The sequence below is a fragment of the Gallinula chloropus genome (genome assembly GCF_964237585.1).
Source record: "Gallinula chloropus genome assembly, chromosome: 2".
NCBI classification, from domain to species: Eukaryota; Metazoa; Chordata; class Aves; order Gruiformes; family Rallidae; genus Gallinula; species Gallinula chloropus.
In genome coordinates this window covers 116,772,167-116,798,850 of record NC_140086.1, presented here as the reverse complement: position 1 = coordinate 116,798,850, position 26,684 = coordinate 116,772,167, and the positions used below count along the sequence as shown (strand labels likewise).

Here is a 26,684-nt window from a genome sequence, read left to right as displayed (position 1 = left end):
GCGCTTGATTTGCCCCTGACCTTCTGCCACCTTGGGGCAGTAAATCAGTTTAATCCAGCAGGTCATTTAATACTCCCATTGGGAGAACCTCATATGTAAGCAGTCCCTCTCCGCTGCCAAGTGCCAGCAATAACCTCTGGTGACAGTCTGGACTACTTGCAGACCCAAGATTGAGGGAGGAACATGCCTACCACTCGTTTTCCTGCCATCTTCAGGATGCACTGATTCTTTCAGAGCTGATGTGGACCAGCACCCGAGGGTGGGGGGGAAAATCCTGGCAATTTTGGGAAACCACCACCAGTCCTGTCCCCAAGCAACGACTCTTCAAAACATCCCTCACGCTCACCCAGCCATGGCTGCCCTCATGGGGGTTACCACCGAGTGACGCCTGCCGCTGCCTCCCCCACCTCAGCACCCTCCTCCATGCCTGCAGCATCGGCAGGGGTGCCTCCTCCGCGGGCCGGGAGCCTTCCCACTCACACGTGATTGAGCAACGTACTTCTAAAGAAGTGGAGAACCACGAGTACTGTCAAGCAAAGTTAAGTGCCTCCCCGCCATCAGTAATAATTGCTCATCAAAAGATGCTGCTCCAGCTTCTTCTCAGCACTGTCCTCCCCAAAGCTGCTACGCTATCCCTGCTTTAGAATTTAAGAGGTGGGATTAAAGAAAAAAAAACCCATCACAGTGGGAAGAGCCATCAGTAACAAAAAAAACCCAACCCCTGAGCAACTGAAAGCCTGCAACCAAGCAGGCATACGGGGACGTGCAGCCTGCAGGTGCAAGCCCTGCAGCAACACTTTGCAACAAACCCTTTCCATGCCAACTGGTGACCCCCTCCTTACCGAAGTAATCAGCTTTTGGCCGAGCATCCATCTCCTGCTCCAGGCGCTGGGTCAGTGCCTCCAGCTTCAGCTCAGCTGCTGACGGCCCTTGCTCCGGCTGGGGAAGGAGGGTCTGGCAGGGCAGCTTCACCTTGGCTGTGCTGGAGCCTTCCGGGTGCCTGGTGTCTGACCGCGGGCCGTTTGTGCTTTCCAAGAAAGGTGTCTGAGGAGCATCTGGAGCCATTGGCCCACGCAAGGCCAGGTGCGAGGAGCCTGGCTCGGAGCTCGTGATGCTGCCATTGGGCCGGTGGTTTTGACCGTGGGCCACGAAGTGGCCAGATGGGCCAGGATAGGCAGTGGTGTGCTGGTAGTCCACGTTCGGGGCGGTGGGCGCAGAGCTGGAGGGGAAGGACAGCGGGACACCCTGGTACCACAGCTGGCTGCCATCCCCTCCGGCCCTGGGACCGCAGGGGTCAGTAGAGCCTGAAAACTCCCGGGCGGGCTGCACCGAAGGGGCTGAGAAGGAGGAGGACCTCTGCTGTGGCAGGGCTCCTGGAGGCCCCTCTTCTGTCCCCACTGAGGATGCTGGGGGGGTCCGGGCATGTGAGAAGGAGGAGGACCTCTGTTCCCCGACGCCCCGCCTGCCCTCGCCGCTGTTCTCCTGCCTGTTGCGCCAGGGCTGGGGGTCACCAGGACTCCCGGCGTGCTGCTCCCCACGCCCCACGCTGGGCCGCGAGCCCCCCGCTCTGGGGATCCTGTCGGGCTCTGCTTCCCAGCCCCGGTGCCCAGCCTGGATCCCCGGGGGGGCCTCGGCACGCGGCCCGCTGTCACCGAAGCCGTGCTCCCCTCCATCGTACGGCCTCACACGTGGCCCCTCTGCAGCAGAGGCCGGGGGCGGCTTGGCACCCCGTGTCGCCGTCAGGCTGGGCCGGGGGGTGTTGAAGGTGGCCCCTCCGTTCTGGGCGGCCATCAGCATCTCATCCTGCTGCTGCTGCTGCTGCTGCTGGAGGTGGATCTTGGCCATTTTGGTGGCAAAGACCCTCCTGGTCTCCTCGAACTCCGGGTTGTTGCCAGCAGCTTTGTCCACCCGAAAGAGACCGTCCTTGGAGGCCTCGTACATGTTGAGGTCTTCAATGAACTTGCTGGCTTCCAGACCCAAGTCGTCGTACTTATCCATCCCGCCCGGCTTAGCGGGCAGAGCCCCCCTCGCCTTCCTCCTCTACCGCCTCCTCCTCCTCCTCCTTCTTCCCGCCGCAGATCGGGACGCTGCCGGCCGCGGCGGCCGCTCCGTCCCGCCGCGCCGTCTCGCTCCCGCCGCGCCTGTCCCAGGCGGGAGCGGCTCGGGGGAGGGGAGGGGGCGGGATCGGCAGGCGAGGCATCCGCCCCCGCCCCCCCGCCTGCCGATCCCGCCCTCCCAGGCGCTCAGGGAAGTGGCGTCCCGCCTCTCGGCGGGAGCGACGTCACGCTCGGGTCCAGTGACGCAACGCGGCCGGCCCCCGGCCGTGCTTGGGAAAGGGCCAGGGGCTTGGAAAAGTGACGGGCGCGGAGGCTGGAGTCGCCCGGATGATGCGAAGAGGGAGGTTTCGGGGGGGGAGGGTTTTCCACCCCCCCCCCGCCTCCTTTTTCTCGCCGCAGTCCCCAGAGGAATGGCCGTGACGGGCCCCAAAACGCGGGTGAAAACGCCTCATGACATCCCGCAGTGAAAAAGCAGCCTCCCCCTCCCCTCCCCGCAAAGCTGTTCATAAAAGCCTTGTTTCCTCGTTATTGCACCGATTAACCTTGAGTAGGAGATTGTATGAAATGCCTTTATATTGAGTCATGGAATGGTCTGGGTTGGAAGGGATCAGAGAGTTCCAACCCCCCTGCCACAGGCAGGGACACCAACCTCCAGCCTGGATCTACACAAGGTTGCCCAGGGCCCCATCCAACCTGGCCTTGAACACCTCCAGGGATGGGGCACTCACCACAGAATCACAGAATCACAAGGTTGGAAAAGACCTTTAAGATCATCGAGCCCCATTGTTCCTGTCCTAAGCAAAACCATATCCCTGAGCACCAGATTTACCCTTTTTAAAAACATATCCAGGATCAGTGACCCAACCACTTCCCTGGGCAGCCTGTTCCAGGCCCTGACAACTCTTCCAGTGAAAATTTTTTCCTAACATCTAATCTGAACCGGCCCTGCTGCTGCTTTGTGCCATTTCCCCTTGTCCTATCATCTGTCTGAAAAGACCATTTCCCACCGCTCTACAACCTCCTTTCAGCTAATTGTAGGTGGTGATAAGGTTTCCACCACCTCCTTGGGCAGCCTGTTCCAGCACCTCACCACTCTCTCTGTAAAGAACTTCCCCCTAATATCTAATCCAAACCTTCAATCCTTTTGCTTTAATCCATCCCCCCCTTGTCCTGCCATTATCTACCCTTTTAAAAAGTTGATTCCCCTCCTGTTTCTCTGCTCCCTTCAGGTACTGGAAGGCTGCAATGAGGTCCCCCTGCAGCCTTCTCTTCTCTAGGCTGAACAAGCCCAGCTCCCTCAGCCTCTCTTCATAGGGGAGGTGCTTCAGCCCTCTAATCACCTTTGTGGCCCTTCTCTGAACCCTCTCCAACAGCTCTACATCTTTGCCCCAGACCTGGACACAGCACTCCAGATGGGGCCTCACGAGGGCAGAGTAAAGAGGGACAATCACCTCCCTGTCCCTGCTGGCCACCCCTCTTCTGATGGAGCCCAGGATACCATTGGCTTTCCCCACTGCTTTATATGTACATAAAATGCATACACACTATATATATATATAGTGTGTATATATATATGTCTATATACATAGACATTTATATTTCTTAGGCTCTATGCTGTATGGGACCCCAGCTCCTTGCAAGAAGGACAAGCCCCCACCCTGAAGAACAAAGGAAACCCCTGGACTGCTGACACAACACAGGTATCCCAACACCTCGGAAACATCTCCTTCCCCAGCATTGTAGATACTGTAGCAATACCAACTCTGTGGACATCTAGATCAAGAAAGTATGGATGGTGACATCATAAAACTATAGTTGCTTTGCAAGACAGCGGCATGTGTGTTAAGTAGCAGTTGGTCAACTCATGTTGTACATGAGCCCTTGAAAAGGGGTAAGAACCATCTGTCCAACCACGTTCAGGGTATCCTGATGTGAGTGGGTCACCTCATGTGCATGAATGGAGATTGACCCTTGTGATTCGGTACTTTGTGTGACCACCTCTCTCTTCCCTCAGCATGGGACAGTTGCGAAATTTTCGTGGTAAAACCCAGCTGAGGGTACCCAAAGGTCACGGGGCGGGAGAGGCAGGGCTGTGAGAAGATCTCTGCTGAGGTTGGGAGAGGGACCGGCTTGTGGGGAGCTGTGGTGCCTCTGAGTAAATCAACTGATGCACTTGATCCTACGCGCCCGGGCACGTGTCCTGCATTCCCGGGACTTGTTGTTTTATTCTTCCCCAGGCTCCAGGAGTGTTTAGGCCAGATGTTTAGGAATGTGGAAATTCACCACCTTTAATAATCATGAATTGGGCTGTGACCAAGACATGTCAGAAACAAACAAAAAACCACACCCCCTCCCCCTTTTTTGACTGTCCCCTGTTTGCCCTTACAGAAGCACTGCAGAGGCCACATCTAAAATAGCCCGACTCTTCCAGCAAGTTTTGGCCCCCAGTGTGCTTAAAAACCATGGCACTGAGAGCCCCTGGCAAAGTCTTCTCTCCAAGCAACCACCAAACAAGTCTGGGAGGCTCATCCCTCCAGTGACAGCCTTGGGCTCCAGCTTCAGCTGATAAGCTTTGGACCTGTAAAAATTAGCTTGGCCACAGTGCAGGGTTAGAGAAGGGGTTTTATGGTCTCTAGGGAAGGTGGAAAACCCATCACAGGGTGAAGCAGAGCAGTGGAATCTCCCCTAGACCCCCAGTAGTCAGAGAAGGAGGATCCCAGCATGTACTGCCCCTAACCATGGCCTACAGAGTTTTTTAAGGGATCAACAGTGCTGGAGCTTTCACAGTGTGTCAGGAAAACCTCCCACCCATCTGGCAATACCATCTATTGAACCTCTCTAAGCCTTCCTCTGATGTGCAGGTGAGGGAAGGAGGGCTGTCATAGCCACAGTGACCCCCAGGAGCTGCTTTGTGCCAGGCAGGTGCAGGGTCAGCCCAGCAGTGACCGAGTGACTACCTCTTCTGAGGGCCTTGATGGAAACTGTTGAGCCTGAGGTTAAGTTCAGCCAGGGCAGCGAAAGCTAGAAGGGAGTTTTCTATGTCTAAGGAGCATCCTCAGGAGGGGCTAGCACAAGGCTGGTTGTCACCACGCCTGCTGTCACTGAGAGATGAGTTGCTTGAATCCGTATTCGTGTGGCCTGAGAGGATGACAGGAAGGAAATGGAGCAGCAGGTAGGTGAGGATGGGAGCGGGAACCCAACCTCTGCTTCGCTCGCGGGAGGAATCTGCCATGTCAGCAGACAGAGAGCAATCAGAAAGGAAACTAACTGCACATCACTCTCGCGCCTTCCTCCCTCCTCCTCACCGAGGGATGTGAAGTTACTGAAGGGAAGGCACGCTCCTACCCAGCGTGTCAGAGACCCAGCCCGGGTCTGCTGGGGAGGGGGCTTTTTCCTGCAAACACACCGAGATGAGGCTCTCCAGACCTTTGGGAAGCAAACCCTTCAGCAGAACAGCCCTATTTGGGAATAGAGAGATTTAATCTCCGCTTTCCAACCAACCAAGGCAGCACCTTCCCTCGGGCCACGGCTCTTCTCTCACTCTCTTTTCTAAGGCTCACATGTACATTTTCTGCCATTACTTTTTCTCTCACATCCGTAAGTCAGTTGGACCTGCAGGAGTTTACCACCTCAGGGCGGGAGGGGGGGTGTGTATGGCGGGTGGTGGTGGGGGGGGGGGTTTGGGGGAGGGAAGCAACCTTCTTGCCGAACGGCTGCTCTGGCTGCTGCTGACCTTCACCAGCTATGCAAAGTACATTTCCTTCCTATGCCAAAGGATCAAATCAGCTGTCTGCAGAACAATGCTCGCACGGACGACATGGAAAAGGCTGCTGAAGCCCTTTCGGATAAGGAACCGTGGCGCTGGGCTTGGCCTCCGTCCAGGCTCCGCACGCATGAGCAGACACTTTGATGGCGAGCGCCTTGGAAGGGGAATCTCAGCCCAGCGATCCAAAGGCATTTTGGTGTTCCATTCGCAACGCTTCCAGCTGCCATTAGGCAGCAAAAAGACCTTTGAAGTCCGGCGCTTGCATTTATTCTTTCTGTGAGGCTTGGGCTAGGGGTATTCCCAAGCAAGCAGATGATTAACTTGAACTTTCTACCAGTCTGGAGGTGTAATACTACGCTGACTTGCAGACCCTTACGCTGCAATTAGATATGGTCCCAGGGTATTATAGTTCCTCCGAGTTTTACAGCCCATGCCTATTAGGAGCGGAGGGGGGTCCACGATTGCTGGTCATAGCACCGGACCGAAGTCTAAGTGCAGATTTGAATTAACTATCCCAAACCCCGTCCCTTGATGGAAAAAAAACCCCACCCACAAAACACCATCGCCCATTTAATCTGTTTTTGTTCCTGTGGGCAAGGCTTACACCCTGCACTTACTCATGCAAAATAACGCTGACAGCTCCTAACCCAGCCCCGCTCCACGTGGCAATCGCAGCTGCCCGTAGGGCGGAGGGAGGCAGCAGTTTGGGGAGAAGTAGCTCAGGGCAGTGTTCCCCAATTTCAGCTGTCGTGGTGGAAGCAGCGGGCACATCGCCACGGCCTCATGCTTGGACGGCACAGCCTTTTGGGGCTGGCAAGGTGCCGTGGCTGCTGGCAGGCTGGGGCTGGGCTGAACGGGGACGGCTTGAATGAGAGCAGGGAGGGAGGGGATGGTCTGCCTTCATTTCTTGCTGCCAGGTTTGGCTCTGGGCTCACGTTGCAGAGAGTTGGAGAAAACACAGAGAAAGCCCCCCCCACGCACACACATCCCCCTCCCAGATCATTTTTCTGTCTGGGAGTGAACGCCCTCAGATTCTGAGGCATGACAGCAGTGTGGGGCTGTACAGTTTGTGGAAGAAACACAGGTAAGATGTGCCTGGGTAACAGCTTACAGCTAGATCTCTCTCCAAAAGCGACTACTGTATACTTAGTATTTCAAAGCAAACCAGCATGAGGAACCAGTGGCTGGCAGTGCACCAGTTTCTCTGTGGACATTCCCAGGTCTAATCCCTGGTGCCCGTGTCTCCCTGGGGCTGTAGCTGTCCCAGGCAGGTCATTTCCCGCAGGACCCTAGTCTACACATACCACCCTGGCATGCCTGAGATACGTGTCCTGGTGTCTCTTGGCAGGATAAATGCTTCAGTGTTAGAATATAAACAGAGAGAACAACTTACAAGGCAGAAGTTTTGCCGGGGTGGAGCTGGCGTGGTTCTTGCAGGACCAAACGCATCTCTCGGTTCTCAGCAGCAGCCCTGAACTCTGTACGGGCTGAATTGCCCTGGGAAGCAACGCATGGTCCCTCCAGCTGTCTGAGAAGGATTTCAATAAATGTTCAGCTTATCTGCACCAGCCAGGTGCTTTACACCAGGAAGGTGATGTACAGGGCTGTCAGGTAAAGAAGAGGGTGATGGAGGGAACTGGCTGTGGGAGGTGAGCCTGGGGGTGGCTTTGCGCAGGAAAGCTGGGTTCAAGCCAGGGGGCAGGGGCTGAAAGGGGTGCAGTGGGGGTGGAGGTGTGGAAGCTCAGCCTCTGGCTTCAGAGAAATTTGCAGGAAGGAGGCAGGATAGGGCTGGGAGATGCCTGCATTTCCCTGGATAGGCTGGACACTGCAGGCAGGCCGGTGCCCTCCCTTACTGCCTATCTGGGTTCATGCATACCCTGACACCCAGCATCAGGGCAGAAATGGGCCCAGACTTGGATGTTTTGCTTCTGTTGCAGCATGACTGCCTGTTACAGGGCACAATCTCTTCCAGAAATTACACTGACAGTCATTTAATTAACACTAACGGCACAAGAAGGGCCAGGGCGATGCTGGGACAGCTTTCCAAACTGCCTTTCTGGAGCAGTACGGACACTTTGCAGACAGGCCTTCAGGGTCATGTTCCTCAAAAGCCCACCCCCTGCAGCAGCAGTTCAGTGGGGATGCTGCAGGACCTGCTCACAGGTGGGTAACCTGAGGAAGAGAAGGGTGTCCTGGCAGGGCGCATAATGGGGAGGCGAGAGAAGCCATAGGGAAACTCCGAGACCCCAAACAGGAGCCCAGGCAGCAGCAGAGAGAGAAGAGGGTGCAAATCCCCAAGCTGCAGCAGCTGAGTCTCCCCAGCGAATGCCAGAGCTGGGTGCCCAGCATTTGGGCTGCTGCTTCTGGACAGGCAACACCCTTTCTCCTTGCTCTCTTCGGTGTCTCCAGGTGCCAGCAGCAGTAGCAGAGACCCCAGACTCTTCACCATTAGTCCACCGTGCCAAAACCTGGCATCACAGTTGCACCCGAATAACGCAGGTGGCTTCAGTGGTTTCCTACCTCTGCTCAAAGAATATGGAGTAGTTTTGCTTTCTCCATTTTCTACTAAAAAGAGCCTCTTTTATCAGGCCAAGAACTCTCCTGGAGAATTTTCCAGCTTTGCTCCCCTGCTTCTGTATCAGCGCCACGTGTTTATTAACACAAACAGCGCCGCGACCTGTTTCACCACCGTACGTGGCCTTTGGTCTTCCTCAGCTGGAAGCACTCCACGGGTCAGATGACATCCTGCCATCGGTCACCGGCCTCACGTGGCTTGGTGGGCTTCGAGTGGACCTGCCAGATGCAGTCAGTGCACCCACCCCTCGTCGTGGGGCGAAGCTCTCAGACCAACAGATGTCTTTAAACGCCCTTTCACATGGGAAAGTATATATTTTTATTGCACCCTTGCTATTTCGTCCAGCCACGCAGATCTCCAGGGATGGAGACGTACTTAGGAAAACTATTCATTTCTAAAAGCTTCTGCAGCTTTTTCTTTCCCCCCCAATACTTTCTTGGCTTAGCCAGCCCAGCCAAGCACAGTCACGTTTCCCTTCTGCAGCAATTAGTAAGATTTGCTCGTTCCACCGCTGTGTATTTAAAGACAATTGATTTCCCTTTGTAGCAGAAAACAATTTCCTGTTATACCAATTCTCTTAATCTTCATCAGAAACAACCCCGGGCTGCCGGTGCCAGCAACGTGTCACGCTCCTTTATTAAATCGCTCTCTTTTCTGCCCCGGTTACGTGTCCTGTGTTTATTATTCCTGGTCAGTGCACTGGATCACCTACAGCTGTTATGACTACATGTATTTTCCTTCACATTATTGTTGGCACCAAGCACAGTTACTGGAGAGCAACTCCCCTCGCTCGGTGGCTCACGCTCCTGGCCCGGCACTGGGTGGGTGTGCTGGGAGAACCCCTGCCCTTTTCTGCTTGGCTTTGACCCAGTGGGGAAAAGAATCACAGGTAGATGAGCATGTTCAGAGCCTTAGATGTGACTGTGGGCCTTCCCCTTGCAACCAACCCAGATGACATTTCACAATGAGGGTGACAGAGCCCTGGGACAAGCTGCCCAGGGGGTTGTGGAGTCTCCTTCTCTGGAGATATTCAAGACCCGTCTGGACACCTACCTGTGCAACCTCTCCTAGGGAACTTGTTTTGGCAGGGGGGTTGGACTCGATCTCTGAAGGTCCCTTCCAACCCCTACCATTCTGTGACTCTGTGATTCTGTGACATGCCTGTGTGTAAGAGAGTGAGCCCAAAGGCACAGCACTGCTGTTCATCTAAGTGTTCACGTGGTGCTTAGCGTTACGCCAAAGAAGATCAGGTGGTTCAAATAAAGAACGTCTTATGCCCCCAGATGTCCCAGGCTGATGTCACAAGCACAAGCAGAGAGAATATGGATATTTAGTGCATTGTACTTAAGCCTTTCCCATTTACGTTTCCTTTGCTGAGTGAGCAGTTTGGCAGAGAGCTAATGAGCATGCTGGGGCAGATGAGCATCCATGGAAACCTCCTGGATGTTCAGTGTCACAGCGTGGTTTTTTATGAGATCCCTGTGATCAAAATCCCTCATGGGTTTGGGTCACGTTCACCTGACAACAAGCCCAAGCATCCGCCTGACTCAGACCAAGTTTCCAGTTTCTTGCTGCCAACGTTAAGGCTGGCAGATAGAACCAGGGCCATCAGGACTCCTCTCTGCCATCTCACTGCACCCGGGTAAAAATGCTCCTATTCAGAGACCCCAACAAGTTACAAACCTGGGAAAACATGTTCAAACTCTCTGAGCACTTGCAAAACTCGACCTAATTTCATATGGAAGATGATGCTGGCTTGCAGCTCTCCAGGGCTAAAACCAGACCTGAGCTTACCCAACCCAAGGCTTACTGGAGTGAGAGAAGTGCCGTGAGACACAGAGGTCCTCTGTGACTCGGGGCCTCCTGGGACAGACTGAGTTAGTGAGTCACAGAATGCTTCATGGTACTAGAAAGTCACTTTAATCAGGAAAAGGACAAAAAATCCCACTTTTCCTCCATGTGTCAGGAGGAAAGGTCAGGCAAGATCTCTTTTATCATCAGGGCTGCAGATGAGAGCTCTGATCCCATTCCCTCCAACATGAAGGTAATGCTCCAGTTCAGATTGTCTCTTGCTATGGCTGGGACATGCTAAAAAGTCTACCTCTGATCTACTATGATCAGCTTCATGCCACTTCTTTGAGACATTAACCCTATTTCCATTAAAAACCCACAGCTGTAGTTCTGGCAACATTTTTTGAAGTCAAAAGCAGACACCTCAAGTGCTGTGTCCAGTTTGGGCTCCTCACCATATGAAGGACACTGAGGTCCTCGAGCAAGTCCAGAGAAGGGCAACCAGGCTGGTGAATGGGCTGGAGGGCAAATCATATGAGGAACGGCTGAGGGAGCTGGGGATGTTTAGCCTGGGGAAGAGGAGGCTGAGGGGAGACCTTATCACCACCTACAGCTACCTGACAGGAGGTTGTTGAGTGGTGGGCGATGGTCTCCTCATCCAGGTGATAGGAGATAGGACACAGGGAAATGGCACAAAGCTGTGCCAGGGCAGGTTAGGAAAAAATTTTCACTGAAGGAGTTGTCTAGGGCCTGGAAGAGGATGCCCAGGGAGGTGGGTGAGTCACCATCCCTGGATGTGTTTGAAAAAAGGGTAGATCAGATACTTAGGGATATGGTTTAACATAGGACAGGAACAGTTGGACTTGATGATCTTAAAGGTCTTTTCCAACCATGTAATTCTGTGATGATCTGGACTGGTAGAAATCAGCAGGTACTAAGTATATCACCTCAGTATATATATACCTCAGTATATCACTCTGGTTCTGGTGACAGGCCTGGCTTCACATGCAAGACTTCTTACAGCATAGTCCTTTGACACAAAATTGGTTCAGATCTTAACAAGAGGGACCTGAAGAAATAAATCATCAGAAAGCAAGCATCCAGCAAACCCAGTGCGTGTCCTGTTCCAAGTCGGTAAATGTAGATAAATAAAGCCAATACCCCCTCTGTTAACTGCAGTAAGTATTGAAAATTGAGGGGGGAAAAAGGCAGTCATTTCTCCCCCCCACCCCACCCATCATTTATAGCTGAACTTTAAGAAATATCTTACATGCTGCAAACTTCCCCGGGCAGGAACTACCAGCAAAGTGCTAATTTACATTCTTTCTGGTTCATGTTGCTTGTAAAAAGTTTAGAGAGGAGGAATAGCTTTCTGTGAGGCTGAAGGAGAGACAAAGACGACTGTATGACCTGCGTTATCTGAGGAATTTCCCCCTCCAGAAGAAACAAACAGGCTTTGACACAGTCTGATCAGAAAAAGCCACCATTAGCCAGATGCCAGTGAGCTCTGAGGCATTACTTCAATCTGGTAAGTCACCAAGAGAGCACAGAGGTTTTGTTTTTCACCCAATCTCCGTGTTTGGGATCTGATGATGGGAGTGGAGAATCACACCCATGTTCAGCAATGCCCTTGTATAGGGTTGGGGTTTTTTTTTCTAAGCACAGATGGGACAAGCCTGCTAGAGAACAGCCTCAGCATCTAAGCAGTTAACACCAGCCCTTAATGTGATGTAAAAAACACCCCTGTTGCCTCACTGCAGTGCAGCACTGGCATGTCCATGTCATCTCAGTCACTGGAGGTGGCTATGAAACACCCAGGACTACTAACACGTTCTGTATGGTGGTGTCTTCCAGCATTTCAACAACCCCATCACCTGAGATCCTTCTCCTGACATCAGTGGCATTGGAAGAGTATTTGGTGACCTTTCAGGGCTTAACCAGTTTTTATTCTTCCAGAATCGAAGTTTGAAGGCTGGACTTTTTGGGCAAAAATTCAGTTCCATGAACATTTTTAGGGTAGAAAGTGTGTCAGGAATTCTTTTTTAAAATATTACTTAGAATAGAAATCTGATAGAGGCTGGATCAGTGCCCTGACCAGTCTTCTGTCTCCCAGAGTGACAGGGTGCAGAAAATGTCCCTTCCTTGTCGCAGATTCATTCCTCAGAGTAGTTTGCCCTGGGTCTATCTGCTGGGTTTAGCGAATCTCCCACCCCTTTGGCTCATCACTTGGAGTAAGAACGGTGGCACCATGTCCTCCTTAGTATGTGTGATGAACACATGCAGGGTGCTTTGATCGGTCTCCCATGGTCACCTTTCCCTCTCACTTCTCAAGGCACAGGCCAAACCTCTGAGTGCCAACTCCAGTAAGACAGATGGCCATCGTGCTTCACAGCACCTCGACTTCACGTGCCACAAAGATAATTAGAGGGCTGGAGCACCTCCCCTATGAAAAGAGGCTGAGGGAGCTGGGCTTGTTCAGCCTAGGGAAGAGAAGGCTGTGGGGGGACCTCATTGCAGCCTTCCAGTACCTGAAGGGAGCAGAGAAACAGGAGAGGAATCAACTTTTTAAAAGGGTAGATAATGGCAGAACAAGGGGGAATGGACTAAAGCTAAAGGAGGGAAGGTTTGGATTAGATATTAGGGGGAAGTTCTTTACAGAGAGAGTGGTGAGGTGCTGGAACAGGCTGCCCAGAGAGGTGGTGGATGCTCCATCCCTGGAGGTCTTCAAGGGCAATCTTGTGTAGATCCAGGCCTGGAGGTTGGTGGCCCTTCCTTTGGCAGGGAGGTTGGAACTCTACGATCCTTGGGGACCCTGCCAACCCAGACCGTTCTATGATGCTATGATTCATGAGAGGTTGTCAGCAGCTGTCAGGACAACTGCCCAACTCCACAGCTGGCACCTCTGCCATCTTTTAGACACATGCTTACCAGGGGATGATACTGAGCCTCATCCCTCTCACTCACTTTTCTGTATCCTTCAGACCACGCTGAATTTCAGCCTCTGGCATGGCTCCTGACCACATGCATGTCATTACCTTGCCTTTTCTCAGCGGGGAGGAGAGTCCATTCCTTATTTTGATTTTTGCCTGAATCACCAAGTGACATCTACAATCCACTTCCTCTGGCAAGAGCAGATCCCCGCCAGCCCAGCGCTAACAGCAATAAACACTGTGGGCTGCTGCTCAGCCCTGGAGTGACTGCAGCTTTTGTTTAAAGGCACTGTAGGGCTGCTGAGCTTACAACATCTTTCTTCATCCTTGTGCATCTTAAAAAAAAGTTTTTATTTACCCCAAACATGTCACCTTCCCCTCCCAAAGAAAAACTCTCTTTAAAAACGGCACCACAGGGTGTGTTCAACTTTTTATACGGGAAAAAAACAAGTGGGGCTGCGCTGGGCTGGGCTGTGGATTTTGCTTTGAAGGATCTCTTTCACAGTCCTTCTGGGGGCTTCTGAACGGGAGTTTCATGGGTTTATAACAACATGTGTGTCAGGCAGACACTGGAATTCAAATTATTTTAACTCCAACTAAAGGCCCGTGGTCGAACGTCTGAATGCATTCCTTTGTGGCCGAGGGGTTCTGAGTCTCCAAACTGCACAGGCCGTATCTTCACCATAAAACCTTCCATTCCCTTAAGTCCTCCTTGTGCCAAAGGATGGCTGAAGAGCCAGTCTGCACCAGCGTGCTCCGAGAGGGAGGAGTTCTGTCGCAGGAGCTGGGACGTGCAGAGCCGCAGCTCTGCTGGCATCCCTGCTACGCAGCGAGATCTTCGGGTCCGGGGCTGTGTGACACCGAAGTGACTTGTGGGGTTTTGCTATAGCTGGCGCTCAGGCCGCGGCGCGCTCCGCCTCAGCCCTCCCCGCGCTCCGCCTCAGCCCTCGCCGCTCGGCATCTGGCGGGCTCGCTCGTGGAGGGGCTCGTTGGCTGTGGTTTCATTTAATCTGACACAGAGCCTGGCCGAGCGCTGGGCTGGGCTGGGCTGGGGGGGAATGTGGATTGAATTTGTTGTTTCCATCCGCGTAGCGGGACCTTCCTGCCACTTCTCTGCTGTCAGAGTGGCTCATAAGCGGCCGGGTTGTTGGACCGCTTGGTGCAATGGCTGCTGAAGAAAGGACATTCTTGCACAATGAATCCTGCAGTCGTCCCTTTGGAAAGCCTTTTTAAAGCATTTGCTAAATACCATAAACAGTTCCAGGTGGCTGTAACAGCAACACAGTGAGCAAGTCTCACTAGAAGGACATCGAGGTCCTCGAGCGAGTCCAGAGAAGGGCAACCAGGCTGGGGAAGGGGCTGGAGGGCAAATCGTATGAGGAGCGGCTGAGGGAGCTGGGGATGTTTAGTCTGGAGAAGAGAAGCCTGAGGGGAAACCTTATCACAGCCCACAACTACCTGAAAGAAGGTTGTAGAGAGGTGGGCGATGGTCTCTTCAGCCAGGTGACAGGAGATAGGACAAGGGTTTCCCCTTGTCACAAAGCTGTGCCAGGGCAGGTTCAGATTAGATGTCAGGAAAAAATTCTTCACTGAAGGAGTTGTCAGGGCCTGGAACAGGCTGCCCAGGGAGGTGGCTGAGTCACCATCCCTGGATGTGTTTAAAAGATGGGTAGATGAAGTACTTAGGGATATGTTTTAGCATAGGACAGGAACAGTTGGACTTGGTGGTCTTAAAGATCTTTTCCAACCTTGTGATTCTGTGAATTAAAATGGTTGAAATGAGACACGAGAATGGCTGCTTTACTGAAGTCTGCTTGAGTTTTAGAAACATGATGGCTATTTCCACTTAATGAACCCCTCAGGGAAAAGAGAAAAAGGATTTCAATTCAAGTTTTGCTATCTTGTGTTTTGGGTTTGCATGGTCAGGTTTTGGTGGGGGGACACTACAGGGCTTCCTTCTGTAAGAAGATGCCAGAAGTTTCCCCCATGTCTGACAGAGCCAACACTGTCTGAGGACGACTCACACTGGAGAAGTTGGCAGAGGACTGTCTCCCATGAGAGGACCCCACACTGGAGCAGGGGAAGAGTGTGAGGAGTCCTCCCCATGAGGAGGAAGAGAGTGGTAGAGACAACGTGTGATGAACTGACTACAACCCCCATTCTCCATCCCCCTGCAATGCTGGAGGGGAGAAGGTAGAGAAATTGGGAATGGCGTTGAACCTGGGAAGGAAGGGGTGGGGGGAAAGTGTTTTCAGATTTGGGTTTATTTCTCATTACCCTACTCTGATTTGATTGGTAATAAATTAAATCAATTTTCCCAAGTCGAGTCAGTTACACCCATGATGGTAACTGCTGAACGATCTCTCTCTGTACTTGTCTCAACCCACAAGCCTTCTGTTATATATGCAGCTGAAAAGGGGGTGACAGAAGAGCTTTGGGGGGCACCTGATGTCCAGATAAGGTCAACCCACCACATCTAGGCACTATGAGAACTAAGAGCAGAGGCAAAAAGCACCCTGTCTGCTTTCCCCCACTGCTGCATTTCTAGCAGCTGACTCATACCTTTCTTGAACTGCCCCCCACCCCAAAGTGTCCAAGATGCCTCATGCCTAGGAAGTAACTTCCATTCTGTTCTGCACAGAACCAACCCCAGCACTTTGCTGAAGTTGAATGTGTTGTGTATGAGCCAAAAGAAACATGCCAGTGAGGAAGGAGGATCCTGGCTTCGGCAGCACTTGGCTAAATAATCTGACCTTATCCTTGGCTTGGCTCTGAAACATATGGGAACTGTATCAAAGCGCCCTATTCTGGCCACCTGCTGTGGCCCAGGCTGGTGCTAAACAAATCCTTTTTCAAAGTTCACACTCTGTAGTAACCTTTCCTTACAAGCTGAAACGTTTCTTAACGGTAGGGTACCCCAACATGAGATACAGGGAGCGAAGACTGACTGCAGCACCCCTACCACGTGGTGTAGCGCACGCTCATGGCAGACGTTTAGTCCTGGGATGGTATTTACAGCTCTGCATTTAGCCAAGACAGCTTTCCAACGGGATATATCCCCGAGGCTGGGACCACAACCCCACAACCCCTGTGCTTTGTGTCACTTAACTGCTGTTATGGCCAGTCGGTTCTTCTGCACATCCTTCTCCTTCTCCCAGCCATCACAGACAAACAGCATCTCACCATCACCTGTGAAAACACTTTAATTCCACGCTTCTCTCCACGCTGAAAGGAAGATTTAGCAGCACCCTGATTTTAATCACTTTTCTTCCCCACCCTGACATGAGATTTGAGTAACCACAACTGGTACTTTTGAATTGGCTTCATCTCGGGAGATTCCAGTTCCCTTTTAGAGCCCTTTGCTATTCCTGCACCAAGAAGTTGATGAGGGCAGTTCTGGGAGAGAGAAAGGCCTTCTTGATGGTCCGTCCCTGGAGGTGCTTGAGTCCGAGCTCACTCTGAAGAACCAGCTCGTGGACTTCTTCAAAATTGCGGGCCGCTTGCTGAGGCACAGAGACTTTGCCACAAGATTTGTTATTGATCTGAAAGAGGAAGAAGAAAAGAAAAAAAGAAAACAAGAAAAACGGAAGTTGGACTGGTTGACGCAATTGCATTTCCTAGATCCAAGCCATCTCACTACACATTAGGGGAAAAAAGTAGATCAGACTCTCTTTTCTCTAACAGCAAACTTTCCACACAGAAGATAAAAGTTCTCCATTCCTCCCGTCCTTCTACCATAAAAAACCAAAATGAAACTCTGACTCAGGATACTCAGGGAAAATTGAAGGAGCAGCCCCAGGAAGGCTTAGTTTTGAAGACATCAACAACAACGTCACTATGCAATGCAATGGGAGGGAAGGTTTACGTTAGATATTAGGGGGAAGTTCTTTACAGAGAGAGTGGTGAGGTGCTGGAACAGGCTGCCCAGAGAGGTGGTGGATACCCCATCTCTGCAGGTGCTTAAGGCCAGGTTGGATGGGGCCCAGGGCAACCTTGTGTAGATCCAGGCCTGGAGGTTGGTGTCCCTGCCTGTGGCAGGGGGGTTGGAACTCTCTGATCCTTGGGGTCCTTTCCAACCCATGCCATTCTATGATTGTGTGATTTAAGTTTAAAAACGTGATGGCTACACAAGCTGAATAATGGGACCAAAGGTAATCACTTGTCAGGTGGGAATCTTGGTTTGTATGTATTCCAGGCTGCAATGCGGATTCCTTACAGCTAAGGGATTCCTGGCAGAGCTTCTAATGCGAGACTTATTAAAATAAAGGTGTTTGTGGCTGAAAGGGATTTGCCATGCCTCACATTTAGAAAAGCAGCCTTTAACTCGTTGTGTGTTACATGGTGTGAAATGCAGGACTCACTACGCCAGCACTGGCTACAGAGGCGTCAGCCACTCGCAAGGTCACGCTCTGCGGCGCGAGGCTGGTGTTCAGAGCAGCTTCCCTACCGGGTCAGCGGCAGCAGGGCAGGGCCATGTAAGTCAGTCTGGGTAAGGCCTTCACTGGGAATCATCGCAATGCCTGAATTTATAGATCTCTCCTGTCAGCCAGGACGGGTAGATAACGGATAGAGACTACAGGGCCTTACTGAACACCTTTCTTTCACTATTACAAAAGGTTCCAGATTTACATGGAGCATAAATGTGGATTCATTAAATGAATGTCCATCCCACTTTTTAGCAAATGAGACAATTACAACTCTCTAATCCAGTTCAGTCAAATTATTTCCATAAAAACCTGCTGCAGGTACTGCAGATCTTTGACCCCTACACATCACTGTAACGAGTTTTCCATCATCTGAAGGCAACACATCTGGCTTGGTACAGTTGGATATAAAAATGCTCCCAGCTTGGTTTTCACCTGGGCTTTATCCAGGATACATGCACGCAACAACCTATGAACGAAACAGACCTACTTCACTTGCCTAGGTTTGTATTTTATTGAAAACAAAACAATCTCTGCGATTCTCAGAGAGAGGAAGTTGGGCCAGATTTTTAAGGAACAAGATGAAGTCTCAAATGCTGCTGGGTTGAGTCATTTCTGGTTTGTGACTAGACTTGACATTGGTTTGCAGTGATAACATGGGGAGGTTTTTAACTCTTCCTACATGCAACCATAAAGTTGTATCATAAAAGCCTGGCTCTGTTAAACTTTGCCTTTAGCACCCTGAGCAAAGTAAAGCCCTTGGAAGGACACAGAAGAGTTCGTTTTTAAAGCTTTTTGTGAAAAATAAATACAAGTAGTTCTTTTTGACACGGCACTTCAGCGAAGAAACACATTCCACAGGGAAAAAAGAAAACAGTAAAATCCAAACAGATAGTTTTAGTGAGGACATAAAGCAAGCCTGTGAGCTGGCTGCTAGGACACACAGCCTGCAGTTCCAAACTATGCCTGCTTAGTTAAAATGTCACTCACTGTCCTCCGTGATGCAAATTAATGTGTCCCAGTGGATGGATGCTGGCAGGGGGAAACTCGCCGCAACTGGCCTATCTGGGGCTGGTCTCAACAGAACAGCCAAGCTGTCTAAATGTACTGAGCCAATAAATGACTGCCAGTGCTTGTGTTTTCTTAGCAAGGTCGAGAAGCCCCGGCGCCCTGACGTTGTGTACCTTCCCACTGCACCTCTCCCCATCTTCCCACACCGCCACGCGAGCTGAGTCCCACAGTCCGGCTGAAGGGCAGACTGGCTGCGACTTCAGCACGTGTTTGCATCGTGGCTTTTGTTATACTGTAAGTATGGTGACACAGGCTTGGGGGAGACTGGCTGGAGAGCTGTCAGGCAGAAATGGACATGGGGGTGTTGGTTGACTGCAGGCTGAGTATGAGCCAGCAGTGTGCCCAGGTGGCCAGGAAGGCCAATGGCATCCTGGCTTGCGTGGCCAGTAGGTCTAGGGAAGTGATTGTGCCCCTGTACTCGGCATTGGTGAGGCCACACCTTGAGTACTGTGTCCAGTTCTGGACTCCTCACCATAAGAAGGACATTGAGGTCCTTGGACAAGTGCAGAGAAGGGCAACCAGGCTGATGAAGGGGTTGGAGGGCAAATCATATGAGGAACGGCTGAGAGAGCTGGGGATGTTTAGCCTGGAGAAGAGGAGGCTGAGGGGAGACCTTATCACCACCTACAACTACCTGAAAGGAGGTTGTAGAGAGGTGGGCAATGGTCTGTTCAGCCAGGTGACAGGTGATAGGACAAGGGGAAATGTCACAAAGCTGTGCCAGGGCAGGGTCAGATTAGATATTACGAAAAAAATTTTTACTGAAAGAAGTTGTCAGGGCCTGGAACAGGCTGCCCAGGGAGGTGGCTGGGTCACCTTCCTTGGATGTGTTTTAAAAAAGGGTAGATGAGGTACTTAGGGATATGGTTTAGCAGAGAACAGGTATGGTTGGTCTCGATGATCTTAAAGGTCTTTTCCAACCTTGTGTTCTCTCAAGGTCCCTTCCAACCCCTAAGATTCTATGATTCTATGATTCTAAATATGCAGGTTGAATTACATGCTGTGTGTGTAACAAGCATCCTATTCACATACTCTGTTAGTTGAGGGGTTGGATTCTCAGCAGGACAAATATTTCTCCAATGCCTCCATCCCTCCCTCTGTATCTCACTAGGCGAGCGCAACCTTTAGCAGCTCCAGGTGAAAGTGCCAGCACAAGAAATTCGGGTGCTGGCAGAATTGTTTCTCTGAAAATACACTTTGCAAACTGCAAGAAGGAAATGAATGAGGCTGGGGTCCTTCCCCTGAGGAAGAAAGCCATTGCTTTTTCTTCTTTTTTTTTTTTTTTTTTGATTTTTGTTAAATATTTGACATTTGGGACTATTTTGCATCTAGAGGAAACAAGAGAGAATGCGACAGGTTATGAGGGGTGAATTGAAATCACAAAAGACTGAAATAGAAGCACCCGGAGGCTGCTGAGAGGAGTTTTTAGTTCAACTCAATATTTCTGAGAAGCAGAAAGGAAAATAAGTATCTGTGCACTTTTGGGCCTTCCTCATATGCCAAAACAAGAAGAATGACACCAACTCTTTTTCTTAATTTAGGAAAACATCAGTTGTAAGACCACAGCTGCTAACACATCTGCACCACCTAGGAGGAATGCCAGGAATGTCAGTCAGAAGTCTGTTCACAGGACAAAATGCACACTACCTTCAGGTCAGATTTTTCACAGCGTTAACAGCACACAGACCAATTAAAAATACTCAGTAACGTTTAGAATAATAGATGCCATCTACACCCAGTGAATTGAAAGGTCTGTCTTGCAGGCAATCTGCATTGTATCAGCCAGCGACGCAGTGAGTTTGTTGCTTTTGCTGCTTTGGGTTAAATATGGAAAGATGTAACTCCAGCACAGACAGGAAATAATGAAGTATTTTGTGTCAGGAGAAATAGATCCATAATGTCTCAGCAGGCAAATGCCTGGCAGCCCCAGGCAGTCTGATGTCTTGAGAAGAATAGGGCTGTGGCCTGAAGGCTCGGTGGGACTGTGCAGCCTTGTGAAGAGACAGTGCCGCTTTGCGACTAACCAGTTCCTCCTCCCTGTGCCGGGTGGTTCTTGGTTTAATGAGGGCAATTTATCTTTACAGCCATACAAAACCCTACAGTGTTCACAAGACTTGAAAACAATCACATGTATGATGATTTCTCCTGCTCCTCTGTACTACCCTGTGGCCTTACTCTCACAGTAGAAAGCCAGGCACACCCCCTAGGCACTGTTTTTAGATTTATTCCAAATTTGATACAGGAACTCGCCTCTTAAGTCGCTTTCTTTCTTAGAACTAAGGAAGGTGTTAATATCTGTCATATTCTTCCAAGAATATGGAAAACACGGGGGTTGTTTTTTCTCTTATTACAAGATTTCCACTCAAGACTATGGCTTTGAGAAAGTCAACCAGGAAAAGAAAAAAACAAAAATTTTATAACCATTGTTTAAAGCAAAACTGATTTCTAGTCTTCTGCTTTTTTTTTTTTTTTTTGGAGAAGGAGGCTTTAACGGGAGCAGAAAAGTATCAGTGGAATGTGTAAGCATTTCTATGCTCAGTTGTACAGTCTACAAAACATTGAGTTCAGATTTACCCCTGTAATGCTCAAGTTTTTATTTTAAAGGTTTATTTAATAACGTTTGCTTGAACGCCAATTGCAAAGAAGGTTCTATAACTACACAATTCCTCATGAACTGAACACCAGGATTTGAGATGTTTGCTAGCTGTGCTTGAAGTTGAAGGTTTATTTTAAGCTTGAGCAAAGTGATTATAGCCAAGTGAAGATTTCTATGGATATGTAACTTTTTTAAGGGAAGAAATGAAAATGAAAACGAAAAGGAAAAACAACAGTGAATATTGGGCTAAGTCTGCTATTAACCCCAGTGGCACTTCAGTCCTTCTCCTTGGTTTGGGAAAAGATGACAACTGAAAATTTCCCCCAGACAGACATCCTCTGTGGCCTCTGCTAAGCATGGGTGTTGAGCATTAGAAAAACAAGGCTTTTAGCAGTGCTTCCCAGTCTGTTTGTGTGGACTGTGACTGACAGATCTGGCAAGATCTGTGAAATTATTTGCAAAGGTACTTTGATTAAGGAAATCTACAGCAACACACCTTCCCGTAAATCCATCAGGTCTTCTCTCCTCCCTCCTCAAAAATACATCTGAATAAAAATAATTGAAGTTACTCCTCCTAGCCAAAGGAGTGAACACACCAAAACAGGTAAAATACAGATAAAAGCACTGCTGCTGGTCCCTTGATGCACACACAAAGTGTGCGGTTTTGAACGACCACGTGACATTTCTTCCAGCAGCTCTGGAATGTCCATTCAACGTCCAGAAACACAAAAAGTGCTTAAGCTAAAACATTTAAGTTCAGAATATCTGCAGGGTATATTATAGTTTATTCTTTGGTGAGCACTGGGAAAGGCAGGAGCCCCGCAGGCCTAATAGTACACAACTATGTAATTGCAGACTAACGTAATGCCTGAGCGTGAAGAGCTTGAATACACATTTTCAGCCTGGAGAAGGGAAGGCTCCAGGGAGATCTTATAGTGGCCTTCCAGTACCTGAAGGGGACAACAGGAATGCTGGGAGGGGACTTTTAGTGATAGGACAAGGGGGAATGGTTTTAAATTGGAAATGGGTAGATTTAGATTGGATATTAGGAAAAAAATTCTTCACGATGAGGGTGGCGAGGCACTGGAACAGGTTGCCTAGGGATGTGGTGGATGCCCCCTCCCTGGACGTGTTCAAGGCCAGGTTGGATGGGGCCTTGAGCAGCCTGGTTTAGTGGGAGGTGTCCCTGTCCATGACAATGGGGTTGGAGCTTGATGATCTTTGAGGTCCCTTCCAATCCAAAACATTCTGTGATTCTATGATGGAAGAGCTGACACATGGATCCCACCCACTGGCTCCAAGCTCCTCCATAGCCTGCACTAGCACTTGCTGCTACTCTGCTCCATGTAACAATAAAGCTTAATGATGCTGAATACTGACCTGTTAATTAGAGACATCAGAAAAAACGTGTATGTGTGCACATATGCATTTTAAGAAATTACAGGTTAACTAAATGTAGTTTTACATCCACTCTTCCACTGAACTGCCAGGTCTTTCCCTAGACCACAAAGGTGTTAGAGCTCAAAGAGAAACAGGAAAGCAGTTTTAACATTAGGAAAGACACCTGGCTTTCCTCAGCCTCATTCCTGCAAACACACTTGGCTGAGATGTGCCAGAAGTTCTCCCTGGGGCAGACGGGGAAACATCGTTTGGCAAAACTCACAGCGACTTGACCCCGCTCGTGATAAATCGTGTTAGGCAGCCACAGCACTACAGGTGCCACAAGGAATGTCACCTATTTATACCTTTTATACAGGGCCAGGAGCATAAATATACCGACAGGCACAAAAATCTGGAGGGACCTGTATTTTGATCACAGTTTTGACTGTACCGTCCTTGCCCACAGCTGTTCACTGGTCAGATCTCCGCAGGTACTAATACGCCGCCACTCAAAAAGATTTATACTTAGAGCATCTCCCTTCTCAACCTGCTGCATTTTTTTCCACTTAGGAAAACAGTTTGCTCAGCACGACGCTAATTGCTGCTTCTGTTCCATCTGACCTTTTACTGAGTTACCAAAGAAGAAGGGAACTGACTTCCACAAGAGCAGAAATTCTGTCATCATCATCTGAGCCCCTAGTGCAGTAACTGACCACCACTGAAAATAAACGAAAACGCTCTTACCAGAACAGCCATCTCCACAACATCTGGTGGCTGAAGGTACTCTGGGTCTACTGTGGGCCAGGACTGGTGCAGCACGTCGACATCCCACTGATGATGAGTACAGAGTTTATTCTGCATATGTGCCAAACCTGGGAAATGAAACCAGTCCAACAGTCAGCGGCACTGTAACCAGGACAGCCTTTAGAATTTGATAAAAAAGATGGGGATAAAGTTGACTTAAGGTAACTTTCCATAAAAGGAAACATCTTAGCATTTAGCTAAGATATTTATCTTAGCATACAGCCCATTACAAACAGAAAGATACACATCTCTGAAGAGCTTGGCTTGTACCATGTGTAGAGATGCTAACGTGAAGATTGTGGGCCCATTTTTGATTTGGATTAGAACTCCCAAACTCTGTCAGAAGCACAGAAGGCTGCTGTTTATTATTTAAATTGTAATACTGCAATGCATGCTGACCTCTGCTTCTACAAGTCAATCATAATGCTGTGGGGTTTTTTCAGTAACCCCACCGGTTTGATTAAAATTTTACTAACAGCTTAATCACAGTGATGCACAATTTTGGTTACTATTTTACCACTTGGGTAGTTTCTGAATCTTCAAGTAAAGCTACTTGCAAGATTTTCTCCTATTTTGTGAACTATCTATTTTTTCACAAGTTAAAGGGGCCACACAAGAATACCTTGCACAACTTGTTCTCTTTCTTATGATATGTACATTCTGAGATGCCTTATTCTTTGATCTCATTTTTTAAAACTTTTAAAATGGCTTTAGCTGATCTCTTTTTATTAAATAGGCTTTGCTCTCTCCAAGACAATTCATTCCTGTTTTGTTTCAGGAACAGGAGAATAGGATGCAATTAATTTTGCAGCCGCATTCTCTGACTGAATAAAAGCTTCTGAGTTGGATTTATGTTGCTGTTTACTCCAGCTGTAGGGCAAAATAAAAAGATTTTGCTGAACAAGAGGCTGTCAAACATGATCAATATTGATGATGACTGCTCTTGTGACTCTCACAAAGCCGGGGGATTTTTAAATTAAAACCATTCTCTGTGTATGAATAAGAACACAGCCTAAAACTTTAAGTGCACGCTTCATTCCGAACTGCAAAATGTATTTGGAATCTCATCTGGTTTAGGGAAACTTCTGTGAGGGCATAAAGAAAACCCAGCAACACAAGATTCACCGTTGAGAATGACGAACCTGACGCCATTCCAAACACAAGGGCGACGTGGGAGCAAACCCAACCCATACGTAGAGGAATTTACCTAGCTGGGTTGTTGAGACTAACACAGCGAGTAACAACAGCAAACAGAGACACACAAAGGGAAGGAAACTTCCTCCAGAAAAATCTGCCAGATTTTTGTCAGCACGTTTTCAGACAAAGCACTTTGGTAAAATGACACACGGCCTTGCTATTTGCTGAATGATTCAGAAAGGGGCAGCGGGGTGGGACGGTGGGAGCTGTTCCTAATGGGAAGCAAAGACAAGCACGTTTCCTAAGAATAACAACCAAGCCACAATCTCATTAGGTTAATTAATTGATTAAAACATTTTAATGGATCTGGATTTGTGTATGTTTTTTTTCTCTTGTGACAGTAGAGAAGAACCAAAAAGACAGGAACTCAAGCAGAAAAAAAAATAATCTTTGCATTGGTGATTCATTATCACGTTGACTGTATAGACAACAGCTGCTAAATTCTTCCCTTTTTGGCTTTCAAACATCCAGATGAGCTCATTTATTTCCAAGTGATCACATGCCTTGTGGCAGAAGTATGCATACTGGCCACTCCTTACTTTCCTGTTGAAATGGATTCTTCAAACTATTCCCCACTTTCTGATAGAAGTCAAGAGCTTCCACCAATGAAACCAAAACCAGGGTCACTTTTAATCCTCGTGGAAGCTGCCAGTCCTAAAACATCTACTCCTAAAATCAAAAAAATGTATTCTGAAGCTGATAAAGTGTGACTAAGCACCACATTGAGCTTCTGGTTCGTTTTCATGCTACAAAATGAACTGTGACCTCATCCATATTAAAAAGAAAAAGTGTGAAGGTCAACAGAATTAGTTTCAGAAAACAGAGTTTGACAGGAAACCAAAATGAAAGTTGTAGTTATGTTGTCTCTTTGGCCTCCTGCCTTAATTCACATTTTCTGAGCCGCAGAACGCAGAAAATGCAATGATCTGCTTTGCATTTCCAAAATGCAATACACAGACCCAGGAACTTCATCCCCATGATGGAGAATGGCAATGGAGCAGCTCTCAGGACCCAGGCAGAAGCTGCCTCTAGCCCTCCCACATAATTCTGAGACGTTACAGACAAGCGCTCTTCGAGAAGTTAAAGAACTGACCGTCTCACAACTTCTAACATGAAAACATTAAAAGCCTGTTTCACTGTCTTAGTGTACTAGAAAGTGCCTAGTAAAGTGCATATTGTGATGTAACATGTATTTGGCTTTGTATTTTTTGACTTGTTTTCTGTTTATGGCTATCCATTCTCTCCTAGATGTAGGACAGAAGACCACCGAGTACACTTTTACTTCCTGTAAACTGCATACAGCCATCTTGCAGGACAGATCGAAGGCAACACTTGTGCTCAATCTGAAGGCCTGATCCTGCAATTGGATCTGCCTCAACAGGCTGCACTTTACTTCTGAAAGAAGGTTTCCCTAAGCAGCATCTCACAGCATTGGAACTTGAGTTAAAACACCAAGTTAAATGCATACTTCAAATACGCGAGTTGGGAGACTCACAGAACAGTTTGGGTTGGAAGGGACCTTTAAAGGTCATCTAGTCCGACCCCCCCTGCAATAAGCAGGGACATCTGCAATGACATCTAGTTGCTCACAGCCCCATCCAAACAGGCCTTGAATGTCTCCAGGGATGGGGCATCTACCAACTCTCTGAACAAAGGAGAGAACAGGACAGATTTGATGATATTTCAGCCAGTGGCAATGTTTTATTACCTATTTCATTAACATAATACTTCCCCTAAAGCACTATTTGGGGAGGAAGAGCAGATCCTCATTTTAATGAGATTTAAGAAGGAAGATGCAGAAGCTATCGTGTTAGGTAAGTTAGGACAAGAAGGTAATTCTAGTCTTACAGGAAAAAAGTACTAGAAAAAATGATCTGTAAAATTCCAGCAATGGTGCACCTAGTTTGACTCAAAATTATGTAGGTCAGAGAAGATGATGTGATTATGGAGTAAACTGAGTAAGAGCTGGCATGGGACAAGCACCACCACAGAGGGGTTAACAAAGCAGAACAGCGGGGAGGAGGAAAGCCTCAATGGGAGGTAAAAGGAAGCTAATGGAGGTATCTGAAGCAATGCCAGCATCAAAGGAATAG

The 26,684-nt window shown here is 49.1% G+C and overlaps 2 protein-coding genes across 2 annotated transcripts in view; both read right to left on the bottom strand.

Moving 5' to 3' along the window:
* LIMD1 (LIM domain containing 1) overlaps positions 1–1,998 on the bottom strand; it is a gene marked incomplete at both ends in the record, with an annotated part of 28,819 nt that extends 26,821 nt beyond the window's left edge. The window contains one exon of the mRNA XM_084280314.1: positions 843–1,998. Coding sequence (XP_084136440.1) covers positions 843–1,998 — 1,156 coding nt within the window. The remainder of the gene's footprint in view (positions 1–842) is intronic.
* Positions 1,999–16,306: 14,308 nt separating this feature from the next.
* Positions 16,307–26,684, bottom strand: part of LARS2 (leucyl-tRNA synthetase 2, mitochondrial) — an 88,222-nt gene continuing 77,844 nt past the window's right edge. The window contains exons 20-21 of the mRNA XM_084260409.1: positions 23,335–23,462; positions 16,307–16,661 (exon numbers count right to left, since the gene is read on the bottom strand). Coding sequence (XP_084116535.1) covers positions 16,482–16,661; positions 23,335–23,462 — 308 coding nt within the window. The 3' untranslated portion in view covers positions 16,307–16,481. The remainder of the gene's footprint in view (positions 16,662–23,334; positions 23,463–26,684) is intronic.